The sequence below is a fragment of the Pagrus major genome, chromosome 8 (assembly GCF_040436345.1).
Source record: "Pagrus major chromosome 8, Pma_NU_1.0".
Classification (NCBI taxonomy): Eukaryota; Metazoa; Chordata; class Actinopteri; order Spariformes; family Sparidae; genus Pagrus; species Pagrus major.
The window spans coordinates 23,249,913-23,264,244 of NC_133222.1; the positions used below are offsets into that span (position 1 = coordinate 23,249,913).

General features: G+C 41.7%; 1 protein-coding gene across 1 annotated transcript in view; it reads left to right on the forward strand.

Moving 5' to 3' along the window:
• The window catches only part of enc2 (ectodermal-neural cortex 2), a 39,222-nt gene that overhangs the window by 5,849 nt on the left and 19,041 nt on the right, over positions 1 to 14,332 (forward strand). The window contains exons 6-7 of the mRNA XM_073471958.1: positions 1,709 to 1,856; positions 7,967 to 8,163. Coding sequence (XP_073328059.1) covers positions 1,709 to 1,856; positions 7,967 to 8,163 — 345 coding nt within the window. The remainder of the gene's footprint in view (positions 1 to 1,708; positions 1,857 to 7,966; positions 8,164 to 14,332) is intronic.

Consider the following 14,332-nt stretch of genomic DNA (forward strand, 5'->3'; position numbering starts at 1 on the left):
GAGACATGGAACCAAACTGATCGGGAGATCCTTCATCATGCAGCAAGACAACAACCCAAAACACACTACCAAAACAACCAAGGAGTTCATCAGGGGAAAGAAGTGGAAGGTTTTAGACTGGCCAAGTCAATCTCCAGACTTAAACCCTATTGAGCATGCATTTTACCTGCTAAAGAGGAGACTGAAGGGAGAAACCTCCCGAAACAAAAAACAACTGAAAGAGGCTGTGGTGAAAGCCTGGAAAAGCATCACAAAAGAAGAATGCAAAAGTCTGGTGATATCAGTGGGTCGCAGGCTTGATGCAGTTATTGCAAACAAAGGATTTGCAACTAAATATTAAGTATTATTCACTCTAATCTATTTTTAGTCTATCTGTTCCTATACTTTTGCTCACCTAAAAATTTGGTGTTCCATTTACAAATTATGCTATCTTGTAAGTTGTGTAACAGATCTAGATGTAAATACCTGGAATTAAAAGCTGAAATGCTGATCTCTTATCTCATATTCATCTTTTGATGTCAAACCCAAATGTTTTCAGTGTACAGCAAAAATAAAGGAATTGGCCTCGCTGTTCCAATAGTTTTGGAGGGGACTGTATTATTTTACCCACGAGCAACCCATGAGTGTTTCTTGTTTTTTCCCTGGACCGCCAAATCCACAGATTTTCCACGGTGTCCATGGATATAACTGTGATCCACACATCACAACTGTGTTAAAAGCAAACGTGTCTGCAGTGTAATCAGTAAAGACATTTACATGAGTAAAAACTTAAAGGGAATCTAGTTTAGTCCTACACTTGGAAATTAGACTGTGATTAACTTGATTTACGGATAGGTTAAAAGAAAGATAATAAAGATAATATTTCTTTTGCAATTATTCTGACTGTATTATTTAACCTCCTGTCTGTGCTTTTTACCAGTTTAAATAAATTTAAAGCGGACAGCAGACAGTTGCTGGATGATCACTTTTATTCAAAGGCTGATCTCCGGAGAAACTCTAACAGCTGGATCTGCATCTGCTTTGCTGTCTAGTTTTGCGGTTTGTGTGGGTTCAGTTCCTGTTTCATTCTCGCAATTTTACATTGGAAATGGCAGGATGTGATGAACCTGCTGATATCCCTATTATTAATTTTTGGCTAAATTCAGCGCAGACCAGACAGGAAGTCACACACCAAAACAACATCCGGTTAATTTTCAAAATAAAACACTCAAAGAGACAAATACAAGCGCTTCTTCTAATCCTTCAGTTGGGAACACTTCGTGTTGTTGTGTTTATAACACATACCTATAACTGCGGTCGTGCGTGATTATGTAATTATTGCGGGAACTCCTCAGTCTTGTAACTCCAGCTGTTCAGCAGTGCTGCGCCGTGGCGGACTCAAAACGCAGCCGGTGGGAGTTGCCGGATGACGGAGCAAAACCGTACTGCAGCCGGAACACAACAGACATGTATCCAGTGGAATCTTTAGGTTAATGTAAAAACTTTAAAAAAAACTGCACTGCATCTGTTTCCTGTTTAACAAACAGCTGAACATGAAGAACAAGCTGCAGTCTGTATTTATACTGTGTACTGTGAATGTGTACTGTGTATTTATACTGTGTTCTGCTCGGAGGTGCAGGAACCATTTCAACTGGCAGAATGTCTTTATTTATTCATCATTTGCCTCTGTATTTATTGGTATTCTGATTGTTTTAACTCTTTTCTGCAGGTCAATAGTAGAAGAAGCCATGCAGTGTAAGAAGAAAATCCTTCAGAATGATGGTATAGTAACAAGTTCCTGTGCTAGACCACGTAAGGCAGGACACACACTGCTTATCCTGGGAGGCCAGACCTTCATGTGTGACAAGATATACCAGGTGACGTGCACAAACATTTTTGGGGGGCAAGGGCTGAAGGGGAGAAAAAAAAGGCTCTCACCCTACCCACAAATTCTCTATTCTCACGATACAGAGAAAAAGGGTCTGGACTAAAGTCCCTTTCGGGTATGCATAGACACTATCTTTGGGGGGCATTGTTTAATGCCATCTGATCCCATTGGTGGATCTAGGGAAAACCCTCTTAAATAAAGAGGGGCCTAACTTAGTAATGACAGGACCTACAGTGAGGGTTTTAGTCATTCTAAATGAGTCCAACGTTAGAACTTTGAAAAAGAAAATTAAGTAACCCAGACCTCCGGTTGTCGCTTTTCTTTTAGCATAGGAATAGCAGGTTAACCATTATTCTGACAACTAAAAACACAGGCTATATCAGAACATTCCTACCGGTTTTGCTTCTTTGTATATTCTCTGTTCTTAATCAAAGAATCTTCGGAACTCTTGCAGCTTTTCCTTGGCTCGTGCCGCTGCTGTTGTGTAGCTCCGCTGGGATCCCTCCTTGCGCTGCCACTCCATCGCTGTGCGGAGCTGTGGCTCCAGCCTGTCAGCCGCCACAGTTGTCGGTGTCGGTGTCCTCTCTGCGAGTCCGCGTTTCACCAATTCCTCCTTCACCTCCTCAGTGCTGTTGTAGGTTCGAGATCCTGTCTCCCAATGGATCCTCATCCTGGTGAATGGCGTCTGAAATCGGACGCTTTTCTCCTTCAAGATTCTTTTAGCAGCATTATATTCCTTTCTCTTTTGAACAACGTCTGTCGCGTAGTCATGATCGAATGACAGGACTTTGTTTCCCAGTTGTATTTTCTTTCTCCATAGCTCTCTCAGGACTCTCTCTTTGGTAGTGAATTCCAGAAAGTTCACGATGATGGGTCTCAGCTGGGCTCTGTCTGCAGGCTTCTTTGCAAGTGACCGATGCGCTCTTTGAATTTGGAAATTAAAACCGTCTGGCAGGTTGAGTTCACGTCTGAGCAGGTCTTGAACAAACTTGGCTGCTTCTCCCTCTGTAACTCCGTAGATACGGAGGTTATTTCTCCTCGATCTGGACTCCAAGTCGGTTAACTTATCCTGAAGAGCTTTTTGTTCTCTCAGTGAGATATTAAGAGCGTTGTTAGCCTCCTGTGCCCAATGCTCCAGCTTTTCAATCCACGACTCAGCCGCATTGATCTTGCCACTCTGTAGCTGCTGTTCAGTGGCGACCTTAGCAAGTTGTTGGTTTATATCTTGTTTGAAATCATCCAAGTCTTTTTTCACGTCGCTCCTCAATGTTTCTCCAAATGAGCGAAGGGCATCTTTTATTTCTGTTTTTAAATCCCGTATCTCCTTGCTGATAATTTCTAGATCCGAGCCCATTTCCGCCTCACTTCCAGCGAGGTGTGTTGTCTCATGGCCGCCATCTCCCTCCATTTCACGGTTAGCTAGCGGTTCCTCCATTTCGTCTGTCGCCGTGTTTTTAGTCTGAGTGAGTTGAGTTTTCCTTCCCATTCCAACTTTTTCCCGGTCACATTACAGTCAGTATGATTTCTAGCTCTAGTTATTCTAGTTTTCAGGGAGTTTTTAACCACTCCATGTCCAACCGGAAGTCCATGTAATGTTTTAAGCCTATGGAGTATGTCACATGCTGCATGCTCGATCTCTTGCGTTTAGATCTGCCAAGGAGATGGACTACAAAACCGCAAAGTTCAGACTGCTGAAAAGAGGCAAAACAACAGCACAGACAGTAGTCTACTGATGATGCCAGCTGCATGTGGCAAGGCGTACAACAGATCACAGATTATAAAGGCATCATCACAGAGATTGCTAACACCATCATCTCCCTGCATGAACAGCTTAAACAGATTTTACCACTTCAAAACCTCCAGCAGGGACACACAGATGAGGCCCTCACACACCCAGAGCATGCAACCCCCCCCCCCCCCCCCCCCCCCCCCAATCAGCTGATGTACACAAAGCCCTGGGGAGAATTATCCCTCACACGGCAGGAGGCCCAGATAACATCCCTGGATGGGCCCTCAGGGCATGTACTGCAGAGCTGGTTGATGTTCTGACCTCCATCTTAAACCTGTTGCAGGTAGTGTCTTTGGCACCTTATATGCGGGGAAAAAAAGCCAAATTTATATGTGGAAATGTTGCTGTTACCCTATCTGTCCTACCGACTCTTTGTCACACTTCTGCCCAAAAAAAGCATCTGTCCCAAGCTGCGAGAGCCAGGCAGCTCCAGCTGTTTACTAGTGTCGATTTAATGTGGAAAAGTCAACGCGGTCGTCCCTCTACACCGAGTCTTCAGTGAACTTCCCCTCGGAAGACTGCATCCCTCTCCATGAGTTAGAGCCAGACAGGGTCTGCTATTTACTGATGCTGATTATGAGATGTAATTTAGAGCAAAATTTATCTTATCTCCATCGCATCACATTATAACAGCATCCATTTGACTATAAACAGTGTGCTGAGACATTTTTAGATTTATAGGTGGAAACTGGATGGAATCATACTACAAAGAAACAAACACATATTTCAAAGTTATGACGTGTCCTGTCATGCCTCTTTTGACTCTACAACACCAGCATGCTGTATGAAATGCCACACTGGAGCCGTGTTATGCCGGCGCTGCTTGGTTAAGAACTTTACCAGTTTTACCGCAGTGAGTTGTGCCAGGCCGCACTACTACTGGACCTTTTTAGGAGTAGGGCCAAAGTATGTGGGCCCCGCCTCCAAGCGACCAATGTCTCGCGACCACAGCCAGCCCATGACTCCCCCATGACTATCCCCATCACTCACCACTGACTCACACCATATGCACACACATTAAAGCACTACCTAATTAATAAAGTAGGCATGCTACTCTTGTATTGTGTGGTTTGAGGCTAAGTTTCAATCTAATGTTGCTTGAGTTACTGCTGCTAACATATCCTGTGTAGCGTTCTCACCACATATATGAAATATTGTTAAGCTCTTGTTAGAAGTGACCAATACAGATATGTCTGTGATAAGTCCATTTAAGGGCCATATCGTAAAATCGGTTGGGTTCTAGTTTATAGTTAACTAAAACCTCTGGATCAAGAGTCAAGACTTTTAAAGAAGAGCCTTACTTACAGCTACTTTAAGGACTGTGGGGCAATTAAAGGCACGTGGAGTAGAGGTGAGAGGATGCAGCCCTGAGGGGAGCCTCTAAAGGTGACCGAGACATCGGAGAAGGTGTTATTGACAAGCACCCTCTGTGATCTGTTGGTCAGGAAGTCTGTAATCCACAGGATCAGCTGTGTTTGTGTACCGTGTCCATGATGAGTGTTTTGGCATCATCAAGCCCTCTGCCTGCACGGTACGCGAACTGGAGAGGGTCCATCAGTGGGTCAGTTACCGTGATGATGTGTCTCTTTATGACCCTCTCCTAGCCTTCATCATGAGAGAGGTGAGAGCCACAGGCCTGAGGTCATTCAGAGCTTGACTGAGCTCTTCTTGGGGATGGGGACCACTGTGGAGTGCTTCCATAGCTGGGGAACTGTGCCGCTTTCCATGAATCATTGAAACAGGAGCTGAAACATGCCCCCCAGCCTTTCTGCACAGCACCGCAGGACACGGCCACTGATGTTGTCTGGGCCAGGTGCTGTGTTCTCCTTGGTCCTCCTGGGGGCTCTCACCACCTCCTCCGTGTTGAAGGATAGTTCAGCTGCTGCAGGCTTGAGGGAGGAGATGATTGCTTCTAGCTGGGTGGTGTTGTCTGTCTCGAATCTTGAAAAAAAGGAGTTGAGGTCGCTAGGGAGGGATGCTGGGCTGCTGCCAGCCACCTGGATTGTCCTGTGGGTGGAGGGACCAGTGCTCACAGTGGCCATGTTCTTAATCCCCTGCCAAGCTGAGCGGAGGCTCCCTTGTGTAAAATTTTCCTGCACCTTGTTCTTATACTTCAGCTTGGGATTTTATGGTGCGCTTTACCTCTTTGTTAACCTCCTTTTTTTCAGACTTGGTGCCGGTGAAGAATACTCTTTTCTTTTTATTGAGAATTACTTCGAGTTCTTTAGTTATCCAGGGTTTATTGTTTGGGAAGATCGTCACTTTTTTGGTTGGAATGATGTTATCCACACAAAAGGAGATGTATGAAGACACTGTGTCCACTTGCTCACTGATGTTGCTGGAGGGGGCAAGAAGGTTATCTCAGCCTGTGGATTCGAAGCATCCCTGCAGAGTTGCAATGCTGTCGTTGGTCCACTGCTTGATGTTTTGGTCACCTTCTCTGTCCTCCTAATGACCAGGGTGTAGGCTGGTGCCAGCAGGATGGTGTTGTGGTCAGCAAGGCCAAGGGGGGGAAGAGCAACTGATCTATATGCATCTGGAATGGATCCATAACATTTATCCAGAGTCTTCCCCAAGCGGGTGGTGCAGGTGACATATTGGTGAAATCCTTTCAGTGACTTGTCAGCTGAGCAGTGGTAGAAGTCTCCCAGGATGAATTTGGGAGAGTCAGGGGATATGGGTTCCAGTTTGTTTACAGTTTCCTTTTTGTGGTCTATGGCAGTGGAAGCGTTTGCTCTGGGGTGAATGTAAACCAGGATGAAAGGGTCACTCCCCATCACTACAGTTTTGCCGCCTGATTGCATTACGAAAAGTGATGATGCAGAAGATGGGACATAGAACTGCACATATCTAAATTGCACTGATACTTTTGTTAGCATGGATCACAGTTTTACTTTTTTAAAAATGCCATTGGTAAATGTAGGAACTCGCATGAAGTGTCAGTGGATAGGCATAACATTTAACAACGGCGCTCCATATGATCTGCTCACTGCAAGTGTGTTGATTTTTGTTGATTGTTTGTCGACTATAAACAAAATGATGTCCAAATTAAATGCCAAAATAGGCCTAATGCCTTCTTTTTGTTTGAATAAAATTAAGTAATCACAGTTAGAACTTTGAATTGAAGAAGTGAGATGAATTGTGGAATTCATAAAACAAGATATCTGTGGCTTTTAAATGTTAGTTACATTATTTTTCTTGGTTGCATCAATTTGAAAGTTGGACTCAAGCATTTCAAGTAATTTAAATACCACTAGCCCAAATAAAATGCCTCAGGATGGAGATACAATGTCTGTCTTTGTCTCTTAATGTTTAATATGTGGATCTTGCCTTTCACCAAGGCTGACCTCAAGGAAACTTAGCTTAACCACTGGTTTGGAGGAAGAAATTATTAGTTCAGTTTTATTAGTTTTAGTTTGTTTTAGTTTTTGAAGGTAAATGGGAGAAAAGCAGTATAGATATACAGTATATCTGGCTGGGTCATACAAACTCACCTAGGGCTTCCCAGTTCACATCATAGATTTTCTTGAAAAAATTCATGCTGAAACCTCTTATTAAATTCATGGGACCTCGCAAAATCCTAAAACTATACTCCAAATACTTTTCAAGTTATGATTTTTTTAAGTTCGGCGTTCAGAACTACATTTCAGCATTATTGACATTCTTTGTATATGTATTCTAAGCCTCACCAATCATTTATTTTTCAGTAGATTGGGTTGAAATGTGTCCTGACCATCCAAGAGACCCTTAGGAAACTTGGCAACATGTATTCATTTAAACAGCTGTAGCTGAATGGTCACAGTAATCAAATTAATAAAAGGAAGTATTTTTTTACCTGAAAGAATGTCATTTTCAAAAATGAATATCTCTTGCTAGTTTTCACCTCCTTGCAACCAAATTTTGTTTATTTGTTACCAAGTTATTTGGTCCTGCATAAAAAATTGAGTGCTGCAGGTTTTTACAGGAAGGATTATTTTAATTTCCTTGAGACTTTTGTGTGTGAAAGTGTTGATATTAACTGCATATATATAGAAAAATCAAATATATTATATTACTCCTTCATTCTTTATAATTGTTTGAAATTGGCTGCCCTTAACCACTTTTCACTGGCTGTAATATTACATGTTTTTCATTGGGTTCTGGAAATTTCCAAGTTACAGCTTGCTGTTGAAAGTTTGTCACATGTAGAGTTGCTCGATGCTCTGCCTTGCTGTGGATGTGAAAAACATTTTTTTACAAGTAACTCCTTCTGTTCTCTGCATTCTTAGCAGTCGCTTCTTTGTATGTGTTGGTGTGTTATCCATTTTTAGGTTGACCACAAAGCCAAGGAGATCATACCTAAGGCAGACCTCCCCAGCCCCAGGAAGGAGTTCAGTGCATGTGCCATTGGTTGCAAGGTTTATGTGACGGGAGGAAGAGGGTCAGAGAACGGAGTCTCTAAAGATGTGTGGATCTATGACACTGTCCATGAAGAGTGGTCTAAAGGAGCGCCCATGCTAATAGCCAGGTGAGATACATGTTTTACATCATAGTAAACAGAATAGTAACAGAATAGTAAAGGCATGGTCATAAGACCTCTTGGGGTGTCCTGTGGTGTCTGGCACTTGGATGTTTGCAGTGGATCCTTTGGGTCCTGTATGTTGGGGGGTGGGGGCTCCATGGGCCGGACTTGTTCCAGGATGTTCCACAGATGCTCGATCAGATTGGGATCTGGGGAAATTGGAGGCCCCATTAACGTCTTGGGCTCTTTGTTGTGTTCCTCAAGCCATTCCTTTTTTTTTTTTTTTTTTGTAATTTATTTTTTATTGACATTCAGAAACAGACATTCACAGCATATACATCATGTGAGCTTCTGACTTCTTGCATCTGTTGTCTGCCCTAAATGCCGAAATAGTATTTTAGTTTATATCCAAGTTATGAGAAGAAAAACGTACAACCATAACAACAACAATTGAAACAAACAAACAAAAAAAAACTATGTACTGGTAGGGAGTGATCTTTCTCATACATCATAGCTACTGGTTTGTGAAAATAAAATCCGGCCTATGAGGCGTGACATATTTGACCCAGTTATCCCAGTATGATGTAAATTTCTCCAATTTGTGATTAACAAAAGCTGTTATCTTTTCCATTTTATAAATGTCCATTGTGATATCCATCCATATATTTATGGTTGGGCTCTCTGTTGATAACCATTTTCTGGTAATACTCTTTTTACAGGCCACCAGCAAAATATTTACTAAGTGTTTATCTCTTTTCGGCCATTCCTGAGGTATGTGTCCAAAAAACATAGTCTTACTCTCAAGGGGTATTTCACATTTGAAGATATCCTGTAGGGCGTTGTGTATTTCTCTCCAGTAGTCCCTCAAGACAGAGCAGTCCCAAAAAATATGGTAGTGGTTTGCACTTTGATTTCCACAGTTCCTCCAGCAGACAGGAGAGTTATTATCATAGTGAGACTTCTGGGAGGGTGTTATAAAGTACCTAATTAGGCTCTTCCAGCCGAACTCCCTCCACTTTTGCGAGCTGGTACACATCCATTGATACCTCCATATTGCCGTCCATTCTTCCTCAGATATATTTATCCCTCCTTCCTTCTCCCATTTTATTTTAATATATGAAGTTGAGTGTGATTTCAAATCCAATAGACCCTTATACAGACATGAAACAATTCTATCATTAGTTTCTGAATTATAGCTTTTTATAAACAATTCAATCAAACGTGTGTTTGTCTTTGTTACATTTTTCATCTTCGTATCAACATAATGTCGTAACTGCAGGTATCGATAGAAGTCTTGTTTTTCTAATAAATGTGTCCTTTTAAGCGTTTCAAAACTGACCAATTTTCCATCTTTCATTATACTACATAGGACTGTTATGCCCTTAGCTATCCAGTCCTTGAATCTAGAGTCCAGTTTATTAGGTGTAAACTCTGACTCGTAAGCACACCATTTAAGAGCTGTAATATTGGTCTCGAGTTTATATTTCTTTATGATAGTTTTCCATGTTTTAAGGGTCCATTTCACCCATGGGTTATCAATGTTATTTATATGGGTTTGTAAATTATTATCAGCTAAAATTGCCTGAATGGGAATGGACAACATTTTTTCCTCAAGGTTTTTCCATTGGGCAGTGTATGACGGGTTACACCAGCATATCACTGCTCTCATCTGCGCTGCAAAATAATAATATCTGAAACAAGGCAAGCCCCATCCTCCCTTTTGCTTAGCCAGCTGTAAAGTTTTTAGGCGAACCCTTGGTCTTTTACCTTGCCATATATACCTAGATAACATCTTGTCCCACTCATTAAATTGATTTTGGTTAATCTCTATTGGCAGGGTTTGAAATAAATATAAAAATCTTGGCAATATATTCATTTTGATAGAGTCAATTCTGGAGCTAAGGCTAAAGAAGGGAATTAAATTCCATCTTGCTATGTCGTCCTTTATTTTTTTATGTATGGGTAGATAATTCTGTTCAAATAATTTTGTAAGATCTTTTGGTAGGTTGATGCCTAGGTATTTAAAAGACTCTGTTTGCCATGCCAGGGGGTAACTACCTTTTATTTCTTCTGGTGGGCTATAATTATATGAAAGTAGCTGGGTTTTACCTATATTGATTTTGTACCCTGATAATTGGCCGTACTGTTCAAATGATTGCATCAATTTAGGTAAAGAGTATGTTGGGTGTCCAAGGTAGATCAAAATGTCATCCGCGTAGCAGGCCAATTTATATTCCCTCCCTTTAATAGTGATTCCCTTGATGTCTTCGTTTTGTCTAATGAATTGAGCTAATGGTTCCAAATATAATGCGAAGAGTAATGGTGACCATGCACAACCCTGTCTGGTGCCCCTTTCTAGGGTAAAACTGTTAGATAAACATCCATTGATTTTAATCCTAGCGGTAGGATTGTTATATAGTGCCTGTATAGTTTTAATAGTCGTATCATGGAAGCCGAATTTATATAATACCCTGTAGAGAAGATTCCAATTGACGGAATCAAAGGCTTTTTCAGCGTCTACGCTTATCACAATTGCTTTAATTTTATTTTTTTGTATATGGTCCATAATATGTAGTGTCTTCCGTATATTGTCTTGTGTTTGGCGTTGATGTATGAAACCTGTCTGGTCGTTATGTATCAATGTTGGTAGAAACTCTTCCAATCGTTTGGCCATGATAGACGTAAAAAGTTTATAGTCCACATTAAGAACAGAAATTGGCCTAAAAGATCCACACTCCATTTTATCCTTGCCTTCTTTTGGTATGGCTGAAATTATTGCCTCCTTCCAGCTGGGTGGCATTTGTGCCTTTTTCAAAGCCCAGTTCAATGTGGGAAGTAGAACGGGTATTAGTTCTTTTTTAAATTCTTTATACCACTCTGCCGTGTAACCATCAGATCCTGGTGACTTGCTTAATTTAAGCCTACTAATTGCAGCTTTTAATTCTTCTTCAGTTATGTCCGCTATCATTGTTTGATTTTGTTCTTCATCTAGAGTGGGTAGGTCTAGGGAATTCAGGAAGCTGTCAATCTGAGTTACAGTCCCACCAGGGACTTCGGAATATAGGGTTTTATAAAATACTTCGAAAGCTTCCTGAATTTCATTTAATTTATTTTTTATCACTTTTGTTCTTGGGTCCCTAATTTTATGAATTGTATTTTCCGCTATCTTTTTTTTCAGTTTCCACGCTAGTATTTTCGTAGATTTAGAGCCACTTTCATAGTGTCTCTGTTTCAGAAACATTAAATTTTTCTTGATTTCTTGTGTGGCTAGATTATTAATTTCGTTCCTGATGTTTTTAATTTCTCCTAGTGTATCCTGTGCCAAATCCATTTTATGTTTCCTTTCTAGTTCCTTTAGTTTGTTTTTTAAGTCCTCTAATTTTCTATTCCTATTTCTTTTCTTGAATGAGGATATTGCTATAATTTTCCCTCTTAGTACAGCCTTCAAAGTATCCCATAATATGGGAGGTGAGACCTCTCCAGTATCATTGAGCTCTAAGAAGAGACTAATTTCTGATTTAATTTGTGCCTTAAAGGATGGATCATTTAACAGGCTTGAGTTCAATTTCCATGTATTATTTTTTAACCGTAGGTTAAAATCAATGGATAAGTATATTGGTGCATGGTCACTTAGATCTATCGTCCCAATTCCACAAGTATGTATTTTATCTTTATCCTTGCCAAATGTTATAAAATAATCTATCCTTGTATAGAGAGAGTGAGGAGCAGAATAGTGAGTGTAATCCCTTCTGTTAGGGAAAAGGTCTCGCCATATGTCGATTAAGCCTACCTCCTCAAGAAGTGTATTTACCTTCTTATATAGGGATTTCATATCGTGAGTTTTCCTACTAGACGAGTCTAACTTGGGCTGTAAATGTATATTTAAATCCCCTCCACAAATCAGAAGGCCTTCTGTTTCTATTACCATAATATTAGTGATTCTTTGGAAGAAACTAATATCACTCCCTGGGGGGGCATAAACATTCAAAAGGGTGATTGGATTCCCATCTATCTTTCCTTTTACTAAAATAAATCTGCCCTCTTTATCACCCATTTCGGATACTTTTTCAAAATTTAGTTTGCTTGAAATGAGGATTGCAACTCCTCTCCTATGTCCTGATTTGTATGAAGAAAAGAACAAATTAGTGAAGCCCATTCTCTTTAATTTTACGTGCTCCTTATCTGTCAGGTGGGTCTCCTGTAAGTAGACTATATGGGCTTGTTCTGCTCTCACTTTAGATAGGATTTTGCTACGTTTAATTGGGTTTAACAGCCCATTGACATTAAAAGAAATAAATTTTACTTTGTCACTAGCCATGCGTATTCACTGTGTGTCAACAAAATAAACAAAGTAGGACTTAGTAGATCTACTCCCTGAACAAACAAGAACATCAAACATAGGTAACAGGTAAAGAAATAGAACTGTGATTCCAAGGCTGGGGTCTCTAATAGATGACCCTGGGCTGAGCTAGAAAGAACGTCTAGCTGTGAGGGAAAGCCTCTCCCACCTGTGGGCTGAGGGCCCTCACCATGGCACTTGGAGAGAGGAGGAAAAAGGTCTCTGTTCATTACACAGAAAGTGTGTCCTTATGCATCCCTCGCTTATATATATATATTCTCACCCAACTGGGGTATATGCAAATATTTTGAGGTGGGCGTAACACCGCATATTTTAAGTTCTGTTTAGTTTTACCTCACTTTAGAAGTCAGTCAGTACTTATGACTCCTCTGAAGAGGGTGTGACCTGTCTTCTGAAGGCTCGCAGTCTCTCTCTGATGTTTTTCTCTCGCTCCTCACCTGTCCCTCGCCGGATCGGTCCTCCCGCTGCTTCCCAGGCGGTGCGGGACAGCTGCTCAGCCAGGCTCTCCTTCGGTGTAATCACGCTGACTGGTAGCCCTCTGTCCTTCATGTCTGTGGTCGCCTCCTCCGCTGTCTGATATAGACGTGTTCCATCCTCATAAAACACTCGTAGTTTAGCCGGGAACGGAGTGTGGAAGCGGATATTTTTCTGCTTTAACACCCGCTTCGCCTCTGCGTATTCCTTCCTCTTCTGCAGGACTGCTGGAGGGTAATCCTGGTCAAAGTATATTAGCCTCCCGTTCAGGAAAACCTTCTTCTTTTCCCAAGCTCTGCGTAGAATCTCTTCTTTAACCTTATAGCGGAGGAATTTGACTATTATTGACCGCGGTTTGTCTTGTCTGTCTCCGGTGGGTCTTGGTGCCAGCGCCCGATGCGCCCTCTCGATGTCGAGCTCCGCGGTAGGGTTTATCCCCAGCGTGTCCCGCAGTAGTTTTTCCACAAAGTCCATCATAGACGATCCCTCGGCTCCTTCAGGAACATTATATATCCTTAGATTCTCCCGTCGGGATCTTCCTTCATGGTCGAGTAGCTTGTTTTCTTGCTGGTGCATGACTTTTATCACCTTATTCAGCACCTGCTCCAGGTTTTGAACGCGGTCTTCCACTTTTTCAATTCGCACCTCTGCCTCCGCTATTTTTTGGTTAACGCTGGTAATCTCTGATTTAATATCGTTCAGTTGTTCTTTTGTGTCTTTTCGGAAGTCCCGAATCTCCTCCAAAACTTCTGCCAGACTTGCGGCGGCACTTGAAAGAGCTGGGTTAGCATTAGCTTCGCCATCTTGTCCCTTCGTAGGAGAGCTGTTCTCCGAATTTTCTGCATTTGCAGTTTCTGCGGCGGTGATTTCTTTGTTTGCACGCGTCTTCCCCATTCTTGCCCCTCTTGTCTGTTCAAGTAATATCTGAAGATCTGGTATTTGACGGTCTAAAGGGGCAAAATAACTATTTTCGCGAGGGAGCTGTTACTTTAGGCTGCCATTCAGGATGGTGACGTCACCGGAACCCCTCAAGCCATTCCTGAGCAGTTTTTGTGTTGTGTGTCAGGGCGCACTGTACTTCTGGGGGGGCCATCAGGAAGTGTCGTTGCCATGAGGGGGTGTACGTTGTCCACAACGGTGTTCGGATGTGCGGTGTATGTCAAGTGGCATCCACATGAATGCCAGGACCCAAGGTTTCCCAGTGCTATTGCTGAAATACGGGTTAGGGTTACCTGAAAAAGAAAAAAAGGAGATGGTTTTCTACATTTTCATGTTTAATTTCTATGTGAGAAGTGTAAATTGTGGAATGTAAATGGAATGTGGACTGTATTGTGAAAAGTA